General features: G+C 36.9%; 1 protein-coding gene across 4 annotated transcripts; it reads right to left on the minus strand.

Moving 5' to 3' along the window:
• Nucleotides 1–541: 541 nt before the first annotated feature.
• Nucleotides 542–20,092, minus strand: LOC122077868 (protein GLUTELIN PRECURSOR ACCUMULATION 3). 4 transcript variants are annotated; one of them, XM_042643779.1, is made up of 17 exons: nucleotides 19,639–20,092; nucleotides 19,422–19,519; nucleotides 17,035–17,173; nucleotides 16,905–16,933; nucleotides 16,259–16,355; nucleotides 16,108–16,163; nucleotides 15,883–15,990; nucleotides 13,690–13,746; nucleotides 12,895–12,986; nucleotides 12,018–12,102; nucleotides 9,438–9,590; nucleotides 6,954–7,054; nucleotides 5,262–5,438; nucleotides 4,962–5,074; nucleotides 2,328–2,406; nucleotides 1,498–1,570; nucleotides 542–1,170 (listed from the first exon to the last, which is right to left on the minus strand). In XM_042643779.1, exons 1-16 carry the CDS (start codon nucleotides 19,698–19,700, stop codon nucleotides 1,511–1,513), a joined length of 1,506 nt encoding a protein of 501 aa, XP_042499713.1. In that variant the 5' UTR covers nucleotides 19,701–20,092; the 3' UTR covers nucleotides 542–1,170; nucleotides 1,498–1,510. The 4 variants fall into 4 exon arrangements, with proteins under 4 accessions (XP_042499713.1, XP_042499709.1, XP_042499703.1 ...); XM_042643775.1 differs by having other exon boundaries at nucleotides 542–1,360; XM_042643769.1 differs by having other exon boundaries at nucleotides 542–1,570; nucleotides 19,639–20,090.
• Between the last annotated feature and the right edge of the window lie 1,901 nt (nucleotides 20,093–21,993).

Here is a 21,993-nt window from a genome sequence, read left to right on the forward strand (position 1 = left end):
AAAAATCAATCTTTTATATGGAAAATGGATGCACTCATCCAGTATTGCATCTTCTCTTTTCCCTTCTACACTTTCTTTTGCGTAGTAACGAATCTTGTACGTGTTCCTAAAGATAAGAAAATGAATTTATCCATTTTTTGAGGTCTCAAAAAGGGTATGGAAAAACATAAGAAAATAAATCTTGAATAAATAAATAAAATTAAAAGATCCCACAACTGCATAAATTAGATTATACTAGGATTGAGTGAAAGTCATTCAACTTTTACAAAAAACAGTGAAGAGCACTAAACACAAATTACACACCCGTATAAATAATCCTAAAGAAGTAAGAGGAGTCGAACTTATAACCACATACTTCTTGAGACGGAAATCCCTTACCAACTCCGTTATCTTTTAAGAGAAAATAATAAATAAAAAGCTCATGTAAGAAGTAAATAGTTCACTGATGTTGTGAGAATCTTTTTTCCATATCTTTTTGCCATGCTATGCTGTATATTATCAAAGGATACGTCGTTTTTTTTTTTTTTTTTCAAAGAAGATGGAAAATTACAATTCTCCATCAACTAGATTGGAATTTGACCAAACTATCGTACATTATCCATTAACATATTAAACTCCCTAAGAACAGAAGAGGAAATAAGAAGCAAAATGCCTAAATAGAGCCATGAAGTAGCCCGCACCGATAGGTCTGGCTGGGTTTGGTTATTAATGTCCAACATCTGAACAATCTAGTAAATGTGCCCCGATATAGACCTAATCCAATTATGGATCGATATTCAACCAACCGAATAGAAACATATTGCAAGACCTGTGAGACCCGCTTATCTATCCAGTCAATAACAATGTGAAGCCTTAATTGGTGAGGTCCAATTATATCAGATCAAAAACGATCAGGCCCAGATTTACTACCACATATTCTTCCACGCAGCTTTTGAGAATAATGCAAAACAAGCTGAGCTCGGGCTCCATGACCTCCAACCCGTTTAGGGCCTTGCTAGAGATTTCGATTAAGGCTGTCATTCTGCCCCTTGGCCTGGGAAACAAACAGATCTCCCCAATTTAGACTGATTTCGCTGAAAATACCATATTTCGACCACTGGATTCGATTGATCAATTAGCTCAGGTTCAATGCCTTGGGCTGAGGTTTGAGTTGCTGATTGCTCGGTCCTTCTGCAATAGGCACCAGTCTCCGTTCAAACCACTGAAAGGTGTTGACATTGAGTGTGTTCCAAGTATGAATTCAAAAGTAATTATCATTTTCGCAATGTGTAAGGAGCTGAAGAGAGTGCAGCTGCCATTATCATTTCTGTTGCATGGATTAACCATGACTTACCTATACAGCCAATCTGAAAATTGGCCCCTGCTTCAGAAAAAAAAAAAAGTGGGAAAAGGAGGGGGGGGGTCAACTGCAAGTGCAAAGTACTTATTAAAGAGTTAAAATTGCAGGAAAAGAATCTCCCATCCCTTCGTCACAGTTACAAATAAAAATTTTACAACCTGAAAAAATTCTTCAACTTGATAATAGCTGTTTATACTCAGTAAGCAGATTTGGAACATCATCCATACGCAACTGAAAGAGCAACCACCATGGAACTAAAATGAGAATCAGAAAGAAAATGGATATAAGATAAAAAATAGTTGACATCCAAAACAGTTGGGAAAAAGAAGAATGGGATGGTTCTCATGTAATGCACAAAAAGAAGGCATGGTAAGTACACGTCACCTCAAAACATAAATCAGATCCTTAACTTACAAAGGCCACAACTTCCATGAACTTGGGATGTCCTTACAACCCAAAGTTTCTTTCTTCAACTAATAAGGAAAAAAAATAACCCTCCTCCCGGCCCATCGAGATAAAGCTTATTTTGACAGCCCATATATCGATCATATTACAGCTTCGTTTGCTTTTAGGCATTTTGTCTACATCACCATCTCTCGGTCTGGCAAGTTTCTACCCAATCCGATTTTTCCCTATTTGGAGATATAAATTTGGAAGAGTTGCACAAGTTTTAGCCCAAACCAATTTCCCCAATTGGAATATAAACTTCAAGAGTTGATTGGAGATTCAACTTTTACGGTAACTTTGGTTCAAACCTTTAGAAAATACAGGGGCCAAAGCTCTGATGTAATCTGAAACTGGACATGTAACTGATCCAAGGAGGGTGCTTCCCATTTAAGAGTTGGTTTTGACCCTCCATGTGACTCAAAAGACACCGACTGTCAATATAAGCTCATCTTTATAGGTGCCATGAAGTGGCCTTTTTCATCACCACAAATTAATAGAGTAACAAACTGAAAGATCCTATATATATTTATTCTATCCATACCTGAGAAGATGTTTTAATATGATAGAAGCGAAAACTCTGCTGCCCAGAATGACCATACTCTCCAGACAGTGAATCATATCTGCCATTTCCCCCCACCACAATTGCAACCACAGACATGACCAGCCGAAGGATTAAACAATAGCAGATGTGTAGGGTTCAACATGCAAAAAACCAATAAGTTTCTTTAAGAGTCGTCTAACGTGTATCTTTTGACATAAATCACACAAAAGAATCTGAAAGGAACCAGTATCCTAATTTATGATTTTGAAGAATTTAAGAACAGAAAACAGGATAAGTTAATCCAAACATTATTTAATGAAGAACATGGTATGGAGACTGCTTAAGTCATACTTGATGATGGAAATGGTGCCGGTGGACGAAGAATTGATGTAAAGAAGGTGACTTTTAACCAAACTATTCTTGTCAAAATTTTAGGCCAGTAAGGAAATTGAAATGTAAAATTAGTGGAAGTTGAGCCCCATCATTTTGCATGGCTTGCACTTGCAAAGGTCAACCAGAAATATAGTAAGAGGTTTTGATGATTTTAACTATTGACTTTGAAAACATCAGCTGAAATCAGAACATGGACTGGCCATTGGCCAAGTGAACTGGCTTGAAGGAATAAAAACTCAAGGTAACACAAATCAGAAACTCTATGGTCCTTAAAAGCATCAATGAGTATTCTATTGGTTGCTCCCCAAAAATAAAAGGTATTTTTCCATGGTAATTATGCAAGTTATAGGTATTTTATCTCTACCCTCTTTGCTTCTTTCTGGCTTCCTTTGAGTCATTATTTTCCTTGTCCATGTAAAACCTTTTGGACAAATATTACTAATACTGACTAGCGGTGAAAAAAATTTGCCACACAGACTCAAGATATTTTAGTTATGGGGGAGGGTTTCCTCCAAAGCCAATGTGCAGTTTTGGGTGAAGGAGGGGGTATCACGGGAAAACCCTTCAAGTGGGGAGGGTATATAGGGGATTTCCATTTTGGGGGGGGCAGTAATATGGATGGGGGCGTGCAGTTCCATGTTTGTGCTGGCATCGTGGGTATCTTTTCCCCTTTAGTTATTTAGTACATTTTTTTCAACTTCTTTCAACCACTAATACATTAGAACTTACCTTATACTACAAAGATTAACCCAAAGGATCAACTTCCCTCTTCCCTTCTTCAGGACATTCTGAACTTTAACTCGTTCGATAATTCCTTTAGTGAACTCTTTCTTTTTCTGTCAGAATCTTCTGCCCTGTATTCTACTTTTTTCTTCAAAATAATTTGTTTCTCAAAAGAATTGTTTCTTCTATCAGTCGTGACAATATTTTAGTGTGGAAATCGAGATCCAAATCTCAGTTGAGGATGAGAAAATTTTGATTATCTTTCTAAGATATTTGATGTCTAAAAAATGAATGTTGATAACTCTCCTTTCAGGCTTTCATCACTGAATTCAGAAAATCCACATCCACAATTGCCACAACCATTTTAACCCTTGTAACAATGTCCTGACCTCCATCCTTGTAGTCCCCTAGTTTGTTGTGTGAATGAATGTATTTGAACTAGGTTTCTCCAGAGAGAGAGAAGCAGAACTGCAGAAGAATGCACAAAGATGAAATCTGAACATTGATGATGGAATTTTTGTCTCATGTAGATCTCGTATGCATGTACACACATGGGTATGTCTGAAGTACAAAGTGATTTTTCAAGTATGCTTTTACTCTCTGAAAATTAGTTGAAGTGTTGTGGTGTTTGGCTATAGATATTAAATTGTGTTCTCATAGTTTTCAAGGCGACGCATCCAGGTGCCCTGCTGAAAGGACACCTTGGTTGCCTATTATCATGTTGAACCTGCCAAGCCAAAGTTGACTAATCCAACCCAAATTGACCAGTATAGACATTTATCTTTGAGTTACCTTTTAGTAGGATATTTTCATCGTATTTTGTCAATTTCATCTCACTGGGTATTTTTTCATGTTGTGCTAACCCAAACATAATCCAGTAATGAAACATTTATCGTGTCATGTTCAGGTAGGGGTTTCTATATTGCATCATATTCATATCAACCCATTTATTTAAACAGGTTGTGTTTGGGGCTTTGGGCAAGTCATTTGTGTTGTAAAAATACCTCGACATAATATGGAATCAGCACAACACAGACCCCTAATTTTTAGTAATTACAACTTTCACTATTTTGAGCATTATATTAAGTCTAAAAATTGCCATCTTTAGTCAGTTCAGCTTTTTTACTCATGTCAGAAGTCCTAGTTGTGTAGGGCTATTTTTGTGATATAGGAGAATCTAAGGTGTTGAAGATGTTGTTGTTCATTTTATTTCTTGTTCTATTATATTTTCAGAGAATTTAGTCCAAATCAGCTGAGTCAATCTGGACACAATATATTGACTTCCACTTCATTCCTTTCAATTACAACAAACACAATAACAAAAAGCTTATAGCACTCACAGTAGTTATAAAGATTTTGTTTATATAACCAAAAGAAAAAAGAGAGAGAGAGAGGTGTCGAGGTAAGAAAAAAGAGCTCAACCAGGAAAGTTTTACCCATGGGAACAACCCATAACAGCATGTGCATCACTGTTTAAGGAATCACAGGCATTCATGGCATAAACAGGGTGGAGCTTACAAATGGTGGCGGCATATCAAACGGTGGTAGTCTCGAAGCAAGGGGCCTAGCTCCCTTAGTGGTATAGCCCTCGGTGAAGACTTCTTCCAATGATCACGAAGTGCCTGTACCGCCTCCACAAACACAGAGCATAGTCAGAGAAAAATATCTGAGATGTCATAAGAATGCACCAAACTTGCCACAATTTTTTCTGACCTATTCATTACTGGATACTCTTTCTTGAGTCAAAAATCAAAATTAGAGATGATTCATGTAACTCTCAATACGAATCAAGATACAATAAAAATATTTCGAACTTACCTGATGTGTCGCCTCTTCTTTAGCAGAGACTCTTTCTCCAGTCAACCTTGATGATAGTTCAAGAAATTCTTTGTCCTCCGATTCATCTATGATGTCAAGCTCAGGAGTGGAAGGTGAAACTGAAATTTCTATTCTTTTCTGCAATTCTTCAATTGGAGATTCTTCCTTTTGGTTTTCCTGCAACAGATACAGATTAGGTTCAGAATGCACTGGTTTCTTATCTTCCATCACAACATCCTGTAGACATCCCAAATCTCCCAAGAATGAAAATTACCATCTCTTCAAATAACATAACCAGATCAGGTTCACCTTTGAGATCTACCAGGCATCATAGTGAGGACACTTCATTTTTCAAAGTTCAGACATGTCGCACAACCCATAGCATTTGAATATTGGGACAGACACTTTAATTTGCTATATAAGTTATTGTAGTTTGAAAAGTAGGTGACAGCCATCTGTGACAATCATGGGTGAGCTGGGAAAGGGAGGAGCAAATTTTTTAATGTTATATGTAATATATACAATAATTTATGTGACACTTTGGGGGGGGGGGGGGGAAGAGCTGTAGCCATAATCCCACCCCCCCCCCCCCCCAAAAAAAAAAAAAAAAAAAACAAAGTGGTAATTTCCCACAAGCAACATACTTGGGAAACGTCATATACAATAATATATGAAGGGGTCTTTCTACATCACCAACCTAGGAATGCTTTCTTGACAGAAGACCAATGGTAAGTTATTTTGGCCATGTCAAGACTGATCTGATGAATATGACCCTTGGATAAATACTGACTGGACCAACAGTCGAACCGGGACCACCCTCTTTTTTGGTTTGCTTATAGGTATAGTACTGTCTTGGATGAATCCAAAATCAAAAGGGGTGGATTTCAGTAACATAGTTCAGTACTTGAGAACTGGCCAATTCGGTGTCATGTTTCCCTCGTTTAAAAATTGAATACAGAATTTTGTGGAAGAAGTTTGAACCCGCAACCATTGCACCACAGAACGACTTATTTCTTAACACCATATATTTTCTTTCTTCTTTTTATTTACTTTTTTTTTTTTTTTTTTTTTCCCCAGATTTTTAGTTGTCCACAAAAAAATGGTCTGACTGGCTAAAACTGGCAGTGTGTCCCTTTTTTGGTTCAATGCTTAGTTCGATGTTAAAAAAAATGTCAGAATTATAAAAGCTGAGGGCAGAAAAATGTCAGAATTATAAAAGCTGAGGTGGGACCTTGGCACAGCAGTAAGGTTTAGGTCGCGGTTTCAAGTTGGGAAACAGTATCTCCACGCCCCCAACCCAAAAAAGAAAAAAGTGGGCATGGAAATAGGAATTTTTCCTGATAGCCTAGTAAGTAGTAACAGTTGGAATTCCCCTCCCCTCCCAATAAAAGAAACCTGGCTTTGCCTGATGTTAGTGTCCTTGTAAATTAGCATCCTAAGCATGTGCATAAGACACAAACTAGTGTTATTATAAACCCCTACATTTTCTTTTCCTTTCCTTCTTTATATTTAATTTCCCCCACCCATTTATCAACGTCTTTGGTTCTATTAGGTAGAGACGTTATATTCCCCTGATGCTAAACTAAATAAGAAGTTCTATATTAAATTAAAAATAAAAAAATAAAAACCCTTGACCTATTGACATGCACTTTATAATAGGGTAGAAGACTCTGAATACATCCAGATGATTACCTTAGGTCCGGATTTGAATGAAGTTGTTGAAGCTAATACATCCTTGCCTTCAGGAAGACTTGCGGGAGAAGATGCTGGCAATCGCTTTGCAATGGGATCATCTGTAACTCAAGAAGAGAACCATAAGCAAGCAATTAAGGGGAGATCATATTTTGAAAAGCCAGGAAGTCAATCCCAAAGTAAGTCCAAAAGGCTAGAAAATTTACCCTTAGGGTTTTCTGATATAATGTAATTTAAGAGGTCTGGTATCTATGTTAGTCGTACATATATACCTAGGCTAGAGTTTGGGTGTCAACAACCTGAATAATGAGGTGCTATTAGACATTGTTGTATGAAGGTCAAGAAAACCTTTAATTCCTGTAGCTAATGGACCCAATAATCCTTTTCACAATAAACCACAGGAATTGCAGAGTCTCACAGGTTGAGTCATTCAGAACTGACCAGGAATCGAAGAAAGCCCAAATTCCTTGGAATGAATTCCAGTAAGATGATATAATGCAAATTGAGGTTAGCAAACTAAGTCTTGATCCAATTAGATTCTGTGGGTTAAACAGTTCAGTTGATTTGCTGGATACATTTGCACGGTCAAAACAAAAGTCCTTTTAACTTCAGATTTAGATGATTATTTTTCTTTTTTGATAAGTAACAAATTATTAAAGATATGTATGATGACGTGGTAACAAGTGTCAAGTAAATATGTGGAAATAATTAAGGATATGTATGATGACGTGGTAACAAATGTGAGAACCAAGGGTGGCCAAGGCTACGAGTTCCCTATCTCTATTGGGCTACACCAAGGGTCTGCTCTAAGCCCCTATCTGTTTGCACTTGTTATGGATGAGTTTGACAAAAAGATATACAAGGTGATGTCCCTTGGTGTATGCTTTTTGCAGATGAAATTGTTTTATTGGATGATATAAAATCAAGGCTCAATGCTAAACTAGAACGATAGAGATTTGCCTTGGAAACAAGAGGCCTTAAGATAAGCAGATCAAAGACAAAATATGTGAGGTGTAACTTTAGCCACTCTACAACAGATAATGATGAGGTGACTATTGAAGGAAGAGAGGTTATAAGCAAAGTAACTATTTTAGATATTTAGGATCTATCATTAATAAATGTGATATAGAGGATGATGTGTCACATAGGATTAAAGTGGGGTGGACGAAGTGGAGCAGTGCGTCTGGAGTCTTGTGTGACAAACGCGTCCCAGTAAAACTTAAGGAATAATTCTATCGAACAGTCGTGCACCCCAACTATGATGTATAGGTCAGAATGTTAGGCCATTAAGAAGCAACATATTGATAGTCTAGGGGTAGCAGAAATGAGAATGCTAAGATAGATGTGTGGGAAAACTAGAAGGGATAAGGTTAGGAATGAACAAATTAGAACGGATCTGGGGGTTGCCCCAATTCCTGACAAGCTTCAAGAATGTCGTTTGAGGTGGTTTAGGCATCTTCAATGAAGGCCATCAGATGCACCGGTAAGGAGGAGTGATTTGATTCAGATAGACGGATTCAAAAGACCCAGTGGCAGGCCAAAAATGACCATAGGAGAGGTTGTGAGGAAAGACATGCACAAATTAGGCCTTGTCTCAAGTATGGTTTTGAATAGAGCATATTGGAGAGTTAGGATCTAGGTAGCGGACCCGTTTTAGCTATGTTTCTACTTTGTTAGCGATTTACTAATCTGTCTCCTTTAACGCCTTATATTTTCTCTTACTTTGGCTTTGCTTGGATCCATGTAGCCGACCCCATTAAGTTAGGACAAGGCTTTGTTGTCATTGTTGATAAGTAACAAATTATTAACAGAGGAAAGAGAAAAGATTAAGCAAGATTTAGGAAAAAGACACCACCATGATAGATTGATTCAAAGGATTGATACAAGACAACAAGGTCTGCTAACCCACCAAACTACATATCAGAAGCGAAACTCGAAGTAGGGTTTTATTTTCAATCAGGTTGGTTCACAGAAACAAATTCCCATGTATTCACACATTATTCCTAATCCAATCAATTAGTTATAAAAACTGAAAACCCACAAATATAAAATTAGCCAACCAACATTTGATGGTCCAGATCAATGAAGACAGATAAATCAATCAGTGAGTGCAGAAATGTTTATATTTTTTTTGTAGTTGAGTTAATAGGTGTAATTAACGGAAGAAGAGGGATAAAATTATTTTGGAGGGTTGAGTTTTAATGCCTGGATCTGTTCATTGCTTTAGGGAATTGCTGTTTCCTCTGTCCTGTCTTCCAATGCACGCTCTTTTCTCTACTAGGAGGAGTCTGGAAGGAGTAAAAACACAAATATTTTCAAAGATGAGTTGCCAGGTGCCTAGTGTGGTGTATTGTGTCAGGTAATTGTTTATTTCTCAGTACTCGGTTCTTAAGTAGTTTGCAAGAATTTTGGGGGGGGGGGATGGATATTAGTTGACCAGAAATGAGAAAACCAAAAAATCGAACCCACAATAAAATTGAGTACCTTCTGGGACTAACCACCACAGATCACCAAATGTGTATTTCCCATCAAAGCCTCCAAATAAGAGATAGCGTGAACCAATGCAAGTCATTGAATGGTACGCTCGGGCTGGAGGGGGTACATTGCTAGTAGGTAAACGCTTCCACTGCACAGATACTGAATAAAAACCAACTGAGACCAGAGGAAAAATAATTTACATGACAAGGTGAGAAAAATAAACTTCATAACAGGATCAAAAAATAGAAAGAAGATCTGTCTATTACATGGTGCCAAATGATATTATGTTAACAAAAATGATAGGAGCCGACCAATGAATGTAGGACATAAGATGGAAGACATGACTATCTGTTTGACTTTACATTTGAATATTTTTTTTAAAGACCTCTGGACAGGACACACATTCTCATCCAACACTAATAATTAATAGATGAATTTACATTCTAGTTGTGTAAGAGGGGTAAGCAACATGCCACATTAATTTCTAGATAAAGTTTGGGAAAGACTGTTTCAATTATCATTTTCTAGTTGCACATTCAACTAACATTCTCAGGAAACTGGAGCACCAACTTGACAAAAAGACAATTTTCTTCATAATATACATATAGATAGAAAACAGTAATGAACAAATTCCAAAAAGGAGAAAATAGCAAGAAGATCCAACGAGAAAAAAAAATACAAAAGATACAATCAACCCCCACTCTACCTCACAAAAGAAAATTACTCCCAAAACACAATCTACAATGAATGACACCTTATTAACTAGATCATCTGCTATTTAAGTACAAAAAACTGCCATCTAATTGAAGTTCAACCAAAAAGCCATTTGCTAAATGTTTATCATGAGATGTGCAAGCCTCCATGCCCCCTTGAAATTGTTTTTTTATCCAAGAGAAAATTTGCCTTTTTATAGTGCTTGCATTAATCCATGCTTCTAAACTTTAGTGTTGACAAAACCCCAGCTGTTTCTCAGACGGGTTATTCATCCTACACCAACAAGGGTTTCACCTCATGTTGACTCTTAAAAAATGATCTCCACAAATTGGAATAGGAAAGGGTTGTTCGACAGAGGCCATTGGACCCATATTCAGAATAGTTACAGGAAAAAAAAAGGCTTTCATGATTAACAAAATTATTGAAAATAATAGTGTGTATAACAATAGAGGGGCATCTCCCCAAGCACCAAGATTAAAAAGGAAAACAAAAAGGGCAAACATGGCCCATCCCACACAACCTGAGAGAGGTTAATCTTCACAACCACAATTGTAGGCCACACAACACCTTGCCTAGCCAGCTCATCCGCCAAGAATTTGCTAATCTAGGCCTCCAGTGAAAGAAAACATTTGCTGGTGGAATCCGAAAGCTTTTTGGTGTGATAGCACCAGTCCATGAAAATGTGATTGAAAAGAAGAGAGAATTTCTGAGGGAACCTCCAATATTCCTAAACCATCCTACCACCATAGCTGAGTTGCTTTCAACTCGACATTGCTAGAACCTTGTGTGAGCAAGCAAAGGGCAAAAATTTTCCATCCTGACAAAATTTGTTATAAAGCAATATACGAAGATACTACCCACATTCAATCATTACCCATCAACATAGTTGTCCTGGTGGTAAGGTGAGCTAGGCTGTAGCCGGGCGCCTAGGCGACTAAGGTGATGTGTATAAAGAGGAGATTTACGTGTGAAATATTAAAGTTTTTTCTCCGAATTTTAATTTCAAGGAAGGTCTTCAGTGTATAAAAAAGTTTAGTTCCTTTTCCTTTTACTTGTAAATACTGAAGGACTAATGTATAAAATAGAAAACTGTTTTCCTTTACTTAAAAATATGCAACAAATAACAATATATTAAACATTAAGAGGAGACATGAACGGTCATCTCCTTCCCTCTCCCCCCACCATCAACCGAGAATCAACTCTCAACAAGCAATGAAGGATCGACGATGGAGAAGACAGAGAATAAGAGTAGGATAGGTAGGATGCCTCCCCATCCACCCCTCTTAACTTTTTCTTTGCTCATGCTGCTGCTGGAACCTTCTTCTTGTTCTATAGTGGAAAAAGCAGCCTCCTACCCTCAGTGGCTTGGGTTTTATGGTATTTTAGTCTATTGGGCACCTTGAAAGGAAAAGTGACTGCTTGTCTCTGCTCATGCTGCTGCTGTAACCTTCTTCTTCTTGTTCTATAGTGGAAACAGCAGCCTGCTACCCTCAGTGGCTTGGGTTTTATGGTATTTTAGTCTATTGGGCACCTTGAAAGGAAAAGTGACTGCTTGCCTTGGGTATTTAAAAACCTCCTTGACAAATATTGTTCATCAATCATGTTACAGTTGCCATACAGCTTAACCAAAATTAACCAGTGTACATGTGCCATCAGCAAAATATAGTTTTCCCTCTTTGTCCTCTTCAGTTTATTGTGTCATACTCATTTTAGCACATTCCAAATATTTTACTTCAATCTCCCTTAGTTTCCCAACTCTTTCTAATTTCTGGAAGTTTTATCCGAGTTCGTATGTGTCCAGACATGTATCATAAAGAACAAAAATATAGACACATGCCAACATATTCAACCTTTAATCTCTTACAAACTCACCCCTGTCTAAAACAATGCAGTCATTCTGATAGACGTCGTATCGACTCAGCCAACCTCCAGTTCCATGCCCCCCAAATAACAAGAGCTACAAGAGCACATTGAAATAATCACATCCGTTAGGAACCAAATTACAATAAAAATAGTAGTAAGAAAAGAATAAAAAATAGCAAAAAATAAACTTCAAGTAGAAAATTATATATTGTTCGTTGCTGGTCTAATGCCAAATACAAAAGAAGGGTCCTTCCAACAAGTCTGAAAGGCATTCCATGAAGGTTACTTGAAATTCAAATTCAGTATTTAGTCAATAAGCCTCTCAATAATACAGTAACAAATCATGCCAATTACCAGTAAAACTGTTAGCTACCATTTACCCTAAAAGCTCGAACTTTTAGGGAAGCATGTGTCAATGTTGGTCCTTGCACATGGACCTCAAACAACATTCCTTCATGTGGCACCAAGGGAGAAGAAGTGTCGGCCCTTACCCAATTTTTGCACTTTCCAGGAGTCAAACATTCGAACTCCCTGCTCTGATACATATTAGCCACCGTTTCAACCAAAATTCAAACTTTTAGGGAAGGGCAGCAATATGGTTTAAAGTATCTCCGATACGTATCTTAAATTTAGCCGACCAATACGGCGTCCGATACTGATACTTTAATCTTTAATCTTTAATCTTTAGCATATCTTAGCGTATCTCCGATACGTATCTTAAATTTAGCCAACCGATACTGATACTTTAATCCTTGGGCAGCATCAATGTATACATTAACAAAAACACTTCCCATCTTATTTTTACGACTAGAGGAAGCCATTTGAAGAGATGGGCTCAAAAAACAAAACGAATTGAATTTAAAAAGAGATTATCCAGAGTTATTACATAATGTCCGCCAGATGTCATTGTATGGCCACAACGGGGAGAAGGTGACTGGCCAGGAAGCTTCAGCTGGGTCCACCCTGGTGTCTCATTCTCTTCCTTCCACAACAGAGGAAAAGACCCAATTTAGTCAACAAAAAAGTCATAAATTCAGAATGAACCAACATTTTTTACAGATAAATATCAAAAGAACATATAGATGGTCAACATATAGCCTACCCTGATAAATGTAATAAATAAGACAAGATACATAACATCAAAGAAACTTGTCCAATCAGAATAAAGATACATAATGAAACATATAAGCAGAGATAGGAAACAAAAACAACAACAGGCAGGAGATCCATAAGAAAAACATCACCACCATCTAGAGTAAAAATAAGTCAAAGTAGATGACAACTAATGTAAAAGTCGGTTGATAAAGCTAACTAGACAGGTCAAACACTTGGGGGCGGGGGGGAGGGGGGGAACATGTACCTAGTGTTTGGTGGGTGCTGCAAGGGAGCATAGCCAAACACACACATACATACACATATGACAAACAAAGATGGGATCTAGAAAAAATAACTGATAGTATTGGTACCAATATGTCTTTAATTGTACATGGAAATAGTTGCATATGGACTTAGTAATGAGATATACAAAACAGTATAGAATGGGGGGGGGGTAAATTTTCAGAGAATTTTAATAAGCAAAATGATAATTTACAAATCACAAGAAAACTCAAGCCAGTAGTTTAAGGGAGGGGGGAAGATATCTGAGTTTTGTGATGCAAAATGAAAGGAGAAACTAAGTCACCTTCTTCAAAAAGACCCTTCAAAGCCCACAAATCGCCCATGATAGGTCCCCCACCACCTATAAGAGTTGATAGGACAACGGTACTTCAGACAAATACTTTAAAGTTTAAACAGATGCAAGCAGAAAACTTAGGCATACTACCAAAGGTAAAAAGCCTGTAATCGAGATTTTACTGATGAAAGCCAAATTTCTGAGTAGTATAATTACCAATAAAAAAATTGAACTGATTATTATCATTTGAGAAGTAATACTGTAAAAATAATAACAATAAGAACACACCAACTTCTGATACCAAAGGGATTAAACATCCATATCTTTAGTATCGACATCATCAACAAGAACAACAAACAAAAAAGAACTGAAGAGATTCACAAAATGGAGTGAAAATCCGAGCTCTACGAGAGTGAGCCACTATTCAAACTATACGCAGAGAAGGTAAAACAAATAGGAATCTAAGAAATTTTTAACTTCACTATTTCCACCCTAACCATTCAGAGAGATAAGATACAAAAGTACAAAACCAGAGGCATATAGAGTATACTTGCACACCATATCTAAATTATCAACTACATCTTTTAAGTGGTCAAAACGTTCTCAGATCTCCATTATCTGGTGGAACACAATAAAGCAAACGAATGACAATCTTGAATTTTATGTTTGCCACTAGAAAGGGACAAAACAGTATGTAGGTTGCCACTAAAGGGACAAATCGGTATTTAGCTGCTCTAACATGAAGAAGGGTCAGGGGAAAAACTAATTGTAGTTGGTGTTCTAAGCCAGTTCATGGGCAAACCCAAGCAGGAAAAGGTCTCATTGTTCATATTTTGAGATATCTTAATGGTGCTCTAGGAAAAGGTTTCATTTATTAACCTTATAGCCATATTGATCTTGGTGGTTATTCTGATGCTGACTAGGCAGGTGCTGAATGCGACATAAAGTCGACCACTAATTATAGTACATTTGTTGGTTATAATCTTGTTACTCAGAAGACTAAGAAAGAAACAATGGTTAGGTCTAGTGCTGAAGTTGAGTATAAAGCCATGTAATTGGATGGTCATGATAGTGGGAGTGTTCCATCGTGATATAGGTTAGCTTAGTTAGTAGTTTATTGTTAGTTTAACCCTTACATTTGTGCCTCTTGTAATTAGACATTAACTTTAATAATTTTCCTACTAAGAGTCTAATTGTTTTATAAATAAAGGCAGAGCACCATGATAGAGATTCTGAATCTATCGTGGTACAAAACATCTTCTCTCTATCATAGTCAAAATTTTTGCCAAAATTTCAATCACAAAAATCCACTGTTTCATCGAAATTTTTGGTCATTTAAGCCATTTACCCCCTGAAATGGCCAAGCAAAACTCATGGAAAAATGCATTGTTTCCACCAAAATTTTGGTATTCTGCCCATTTCGGTCAAAATGGCCTGCCGAACCGAGATTTAGAACCTTGCTCTCTTCTCTTCTCTTCTCTTCTCTTCTCTCCTCTCCTCTCCTCTCTCTCTCTCTCTCTCTTCTGCTTGTAGGAATTGATTTCAGATCCCGACTTGTTACATGGCATCAGATCACATCAGTATAAGATTGCAATTTTATTGAAGCTTGGTACTTGCATAGAGTTGCTCTTTGGTACTTGCATAGAGTGATGGTTGTGAATTGTGATTACTATTATTGGAGATTATTTGCTCAAATTTGTTTAAACTTGGCCTGTCTAGGATCATATTTATGGCTGCTCTTGATTATGGGATTTAAGAGATGCTCATCCATCATGATGCTAGTTATTGTTGGCATATGATGGTGGAATATTCTTTATTGCATCATCTGCATTACTTGCATTACACATGAGGCTTAGATTGGAGATTATTATTATATATCCAGACAGCTCATTCAACAATTGCAAGACTCTGTCCAATCCATCTCTCCATCATCAAAAGATCAGCAATGAGCAACGTTACATGAGAGGCCATATAAACAAGCAAACGATACATACATATATACATCAAGCCAGGTCATTCAACACCAGAACTGAATTTAGGCAGTTGCAAGACAGTCTCCTCTAACACAAAAGTTGATATCAGACCTAAATTTGATGAAATTTCTCAAATAAGAATCAGCATAACATAAAGGAATCGGGATCCCTTAGAAAAAAGAAATAACCAAATTCCACAGAACAATATAAGGATGAGAGACACTATCACCTCTGCCACCAAAGGCAAGTAACCTCTTCTCAACCATAGTCGCTGTATGACCACACCTTGGGGGTGGCAACGAACCAGATACAGATAACTCTGTCCATTCAAGTGATACTGTTTGAAAATATGTAAAAGCATATTGGTTAAATATGATTGCAAAATTTTGGATATAGTTCCATTTAGTATTATATAGCAGAAGATGAAACCCCAGAACAAAGAAAGGGAAGTTACTTGTGTCCAAGACATAAACATCTGATAGCCATTTTTTACCATCCCATCCACCATACCTGCACTCATCCAATGCCTGGTTAAGATTACAGGATAAATAAAAAAATACCGAATATCAGAAAATGCATCAGGGAACTGTTGAACCAACACCTACATAACAATTTTTCTGTTTCCAATAGGTGAAGCTGCAGCAAAGTCTCGAGGTGAAGGTAAATCCCCAAAACTGGTCAGTTCTGACCATTGCCAGATATCTGAAACAAAAATATTCATCACATGTCCCAAGCACAGAAGGAAAGGTGACCTAGCACTACGATACCTAAATCATCTTGCTTCTTCTTCATCAGTACAAATCATGAAGTCTTAAATAAAACGTCAAGTATTCTACAATAAAAAATAACTGAAAATTCCATAGAAGCTTACTTAACCTAATGAAAGAACACATGGAGAAATTTCTAATGCAAGAAATCTGGACCATACTTTGCTACACCAATTCACCAACAAAATGATGAAATGGGCCAAGTAAAATATGACATGGTACTTGCAATATGAACTTAGTGTCCAATGTACCAACATTTTTTACATAGTATTCAACATTTTTTTTTTAATGATAAGGTGCTTAAAATTATCCATCACTCAGTGTGATTTCAAGGTTAAGCCCCATGTGCTATGCAACCAATGTTGAATTGTACAGTGACACAGCAACAATCTAGGCTCCAGATGCCTTGCACATAAAACCTCTGAGATACCTGTATAGACAATGTATTCACTACAAAATATAATATGTAAAACAAAATTCTTACCAGTATCAAGGACCCAAAAGTCGCCTAACCTGAACATCCAATTTCATTCGTCAACAGCATGAATAAGTGACTCATTAAGAAACATCAATGATAAGAGATACAACCACATAATAAACAGATATAAACAAACCTTCTGCCACCAGAACGCCCACCAAAGACAAACATATGGCAGTCAATGGCCACACAGACATGAAATGCTCGTGGGCTTGGGCCCACTTGCCCATTAGACCCATTTCCAGTACATTCTGGCTGAAACCATAATTTATTTTCTGAAACATCCAACAAAATCAAGCTGAATTAGCACTCATATAAGTAGATACTTCCAAACCTGCACATTATAAAATATGACTATTTCAGTGGCTTCTTTTTTTTTCTCTCATGCTAATAGTCCCTTCAATGTCCACAAAAAGTAAAGCATTATCACCCAGAGAAAGATGCCTGAGTAAATCTCCCCCTCCCCACCCCCCCAAAAAAAAAATCATGTCAATAAAAATGTTACATCATCACATATGTCAGTTGCTCAGTGATTAAACACTAAGAAAATCTATAAAATTCAGCATGGAATTTTGGACTTCTACATGCAACAACAGTTATCAAAGTGAGAGAGAGCACCTGAGACACAGCTGCACAATAAGGCACACACACCACCTTGTGCTTGATTGAAGTGATTTGCAACAAGGCACAAGGGACGTGCCTCTCAACTGAAGCATGTGCCTTAACATCAATGCATTATACAGGGATACCTCAAGACCTACCAAAAAGGATCTTCCAGTTCAATGGGACGTTAGTAATTACAAACTCCTTGATTCTTCACTGTCAGATCCTGACACATGAAAAATAAACAAATCCACACAACCTTTATCAAGGGCATCAATGTTCCTTTACAGCCACAAAGGCTCCAAGCACTTTGACTTGTGAGCTTGACAGATCAACATCCCAAGGCAAGGGTAACCAGCTAACCTATAACAAAATTTACTGCCAAACCCAAGATTATTGCAAGATCCATAAAGACATGGGACCTGCTCCCTCAGCAGGCAGATCATCAACTAAAAGACGGTGGACTAGTTTAGCATTGCCCAAGTACAGAACACACATACACTGGTAATGAACACTCCACAGCAAATCAAATGATGGAAAGTAAGGATTTGATCTATATCTGCTGTTGAAAAAAAAAAAAAAATAGAATTAGAAGGCCCATGTTGACCCTATTAAATAAAGTGAAATAGCCCACGAAATACCACTTGGGGGTCCAACCCAAAACCTTAAGGTATTAGGTGGAGATGGTCCAAAGGGATATTAAGGCATATCTAAGGTCTCAGATAACCGATGTGAGACTATACCTCTATAACTCCCAACATCTCAACATTTCCCCTCACATGTAGCTTTGGCATACATGTGAATATACATCTTAAAGAGGACAACAAAAAGACCTTTCTCTAATACCATGTGACAGAATCATACTACAAATAATAAGTAAGCAAGCACTCAACGTGAGAAGAAAAGAGAACACATATGATAAGAAGAGATGAGAGGAAAGAAGATGGAGAGAAAGTTGATCAATTGGAATTTGGAAGTGTTCCTCTAGAAAATATTTACAAGATAAACCCTCGAATTATATACATAGGATGCCACACACAAGGCTTGCTCCAAATAAACTTTCATTGATCTCAACATGTTTTGACAAGTACAGCCGAAGAATAAACTCAAAACAACTAGATACTCCTATTTTTACAACCCCTCATTCAACTTCTTTTTTCATACAGTATTTACCCTACATCTTTCTCTTATTCAATCCTAATTGAAATCACAAAATTTTGTGTAACCAATCTAGCGTTACATAAACTATTTCGTGAATACCCAACATCAGAAATGACCTTAGACATCTTTCAAGTAAATATGACTCCTGACTTTAGACCGAATGCAACTTAATCAGATTTTAGAGATCTTGCTAGAAATATTTTTGGATAAGATCCGAGGATGCAAACCATGCATGTCCTGATATAGAATTTCTTTTGGCTACAATTAGTATAAAGCTTACACCATACAGCTTGGATACATATAAAAAAAAATAGTTCTCACATTTGCAATCCCAAACCAAAAAATAAAATAAAAGGAAATGTAGGTTCCGCATCAAAGATGCTATTCTAATCATTTGAAACCAGTCTGTTACAAAACACTTCCAAATTTAGTTATATGGTATATGGCCCATATAATTTACTGAAGGTCACCTCTTACAGAAAGAAATATCTAATCATTGGCATTTCCTCATTATCCCGTCCATCCATTTTCCGCAACACGGTTGGAAAGGTGCTAAAAGACCCACAAAAGGGGCGAGCCGGGGAGGGGAGTTAATTTCGAAATTATAATTCTAATTATAGAAAATTGATTAAGAGAAGTACAACTAGACTGAATAATAGAATTTATAAGTCTCAGGTATCAGTAAGGAATTCCAATTTAATTCATGAGTAAAATCCGAAGAAATAATTGGACAAAAGAACAAAGAGAAAAGAGAAGTACCCGGATCGTAAACAGCAATATCGCTAAGAAATCTTTTATCAACGAGGCCACCGAACACAACCACCTTTGATTTCCCAACATTGACTGCAGTGTGGCCGCTGAAGATCAAAAAATTCAAGAACGTTGCGCAGAAAGATTTAAAAACGGTGAAAGATGTGAAAAAAAAAAAGCACGAAGAAATATAACAGAATTAGAGAAAAAAGTAAAGCAAATTTGCCTTCGAGGCTTTGGAAGATTTCCACCGAAATCAGTGGAGTCAGCTCGAATCCAATAATGCATCTCTCAGTCGTCTCTCGGTCACGAGCCTTCCGGAGAGTACTGAACCTTCTTTTAGTCGGAAAAAAGTCATCGAACGAAAGTTTTGCTAGTTTACGCTTCTTATGCGTACGAGTGCCCCTTCATCTTCTAAGGTACTTCCCATGAACTACGTGCAGGGTTTCAAAAATCGGTTAATCGGATCTGGAATTGGTCGGGATCGATCGCGATTTCCACCATTCTCAATAAAATATTTCCGTAAAGAATCAAGATTCTCCTTGAAACGGTGGGTTTTCAGATCAAATGACCGATTATAGGGCTCTAGAGGCCGATCTGAATCGAATCGGCAGCGATCGATTCCCGTTTTGAAAGCCCTAATTACGTAGCAATATGACGTGGCAAATCAACATCCATGGTTTGGCGGTGGATGGTGCATCACTGCATTGGACCGTTGGAAGCCACTTTGTGAACCTAATAATGTAAGTAAATTAACACGTGGCTTAAGCAAAAAGCCAACACATGGCAACTACGTGCCCGTTTAATTGTGCTATCCTGCTAGGCCTAGTACAGTTGCGATTATGCCTTCATCTCCCCTTAGGATGTTCTTTTTTTTTTTGGTAAAGTCCCCTTAAGATGTTCAATTCCTTTACACTTGTGGCAGCACCTGAAATTTTGGGTTATTCCTCCTCTCATTATATCTAAAATTCTTATTTTTTTTAAAACAATACCTAGAACCAGAAGTTTTTCAAAATAGGGATCTTATTACCAAATTGGTTATCACACACTTTACTGTTGGATCGTCTACTAACCAATTTGGAATATCACATGTATATATGTTTATCATTTTTTTCTCATTAGTGTCATTTTCTTTGAAAACTCGAACTTAGTTAAAAATTTAAGACCTCTTTTGGAGACTTGCTAATGGAGGAGTTCCTACCAAGGACATCCTGAAGAAATATATGAACATTGATACAATTAATGGATTATGTCAATACATACCGGAATCTTTAGAACATTATTTTCTTTATTGTGAGTTTTTTAAAAGATTATGGGTTGCGAGCCTTTTGGGTCTACGTATTGAAGCCATTGCTGATTACTCTTTTAAGCATGTTATAATGTATTTTTTTTATCACCATGTTCCTAAAGATTATTTATTATATATATATATATATATATTTCAATAATTTTATCATTGCATCTTATTACTTAAGGAAATAACATAAACAAAATCATTTTTTGATTCTTCACCCCATGAAGCAGCTGACTGTTGTCCAAGCAAGCACCCTATATATTACCAACCAGGTGAACTCACTCCACTTGCCTCTTCCTTTTTATCCAAATTGTCCCTTTGTGATACACCAAGTTTGATCTATATGTGGGAGTCACTAACACAGAAACTAATATATCAGCTTAGGCTACATATCTTATTGTTAGTGATAATGGTATCTCATTTAGTACTGACTATTTGCTGACAAGAAACATTTCTCATGCAAGCATTAGGGGACTACTTATGGGAATAAGGAATACAACAGAGGAGGGATGGAGGATCAACACTATGTGAAGTGACTCAAAATATCTTGAACATATTATCACTAACTATAAAACCATAACTTAATTTTTTATGTGAAATTCCTCCTTTTTTTAAGTCCAACATTTTTTGTCTAATCTCATTTTTTGTTTCAAGCCCACATTTGATGTGGTCTTGCTTGATGAAACTAATAGCTCTTGGGTAAAAAAAAAAAGAGCTCCCTTTGACAAGCGGAAGTCATAGTTTGATGTAATATCTCTTCTTTCTTCTTAATGGACTTCTTCTACTTATTAAAAAAAAAAAAAATCCTTTTAGACTTGTATTGAATTTGTTCCTCCATTTGCGTAAATAGATCATTTATTATTGTTCCCCACTATTTCCAAAACAAAATTAATAGTGCCTTATCCTCATTAGGGTCTTTGGAAATCCTCTTTTTCCTGAGGATGTTCTTAATTTTGTACATCAGGTTTCATCTTTCACCGTTCAATAAATCCCCTTTCATTTTTTTTAGGGGGGGGGGGAGTTGGAATTCTCTATCATGCGACATGTCATGTAGCACAGATCCAAGGGCCCCGATCACTAGGGAAGATGCAAAAAGAAAAGGGAGTCAAGACTCAAGTTCACTAATAACCGCATGAGTCTCGCATAATATAAGACATAAAACCTAACATATATGAAAGTAGATGCAAAATCTATAACTTTATCACCAATCTCTTTCAATTTATCCATAATTGGAAGAACTTGTGTCTTCAAATTAGGTCTATTATTACATGTTGTCCTATACAACTC

The sequence above is a fragment of the Macadamia integrifolia genome, chromosome 1 (assembly GCF_013358625.1).
Source record: "Macadamia integrifolia cultivar HAES 741 chromosome 1, SCU_Mint_v3, whole genome shotgun sequence".
Classification (NCBI taxonomy): Eukaryota; Viridiplantae; Streptophyta; class Magnoliopsida; order Proteales; family Proteaceae; genus Macadamia; species Macadamia integrifolia.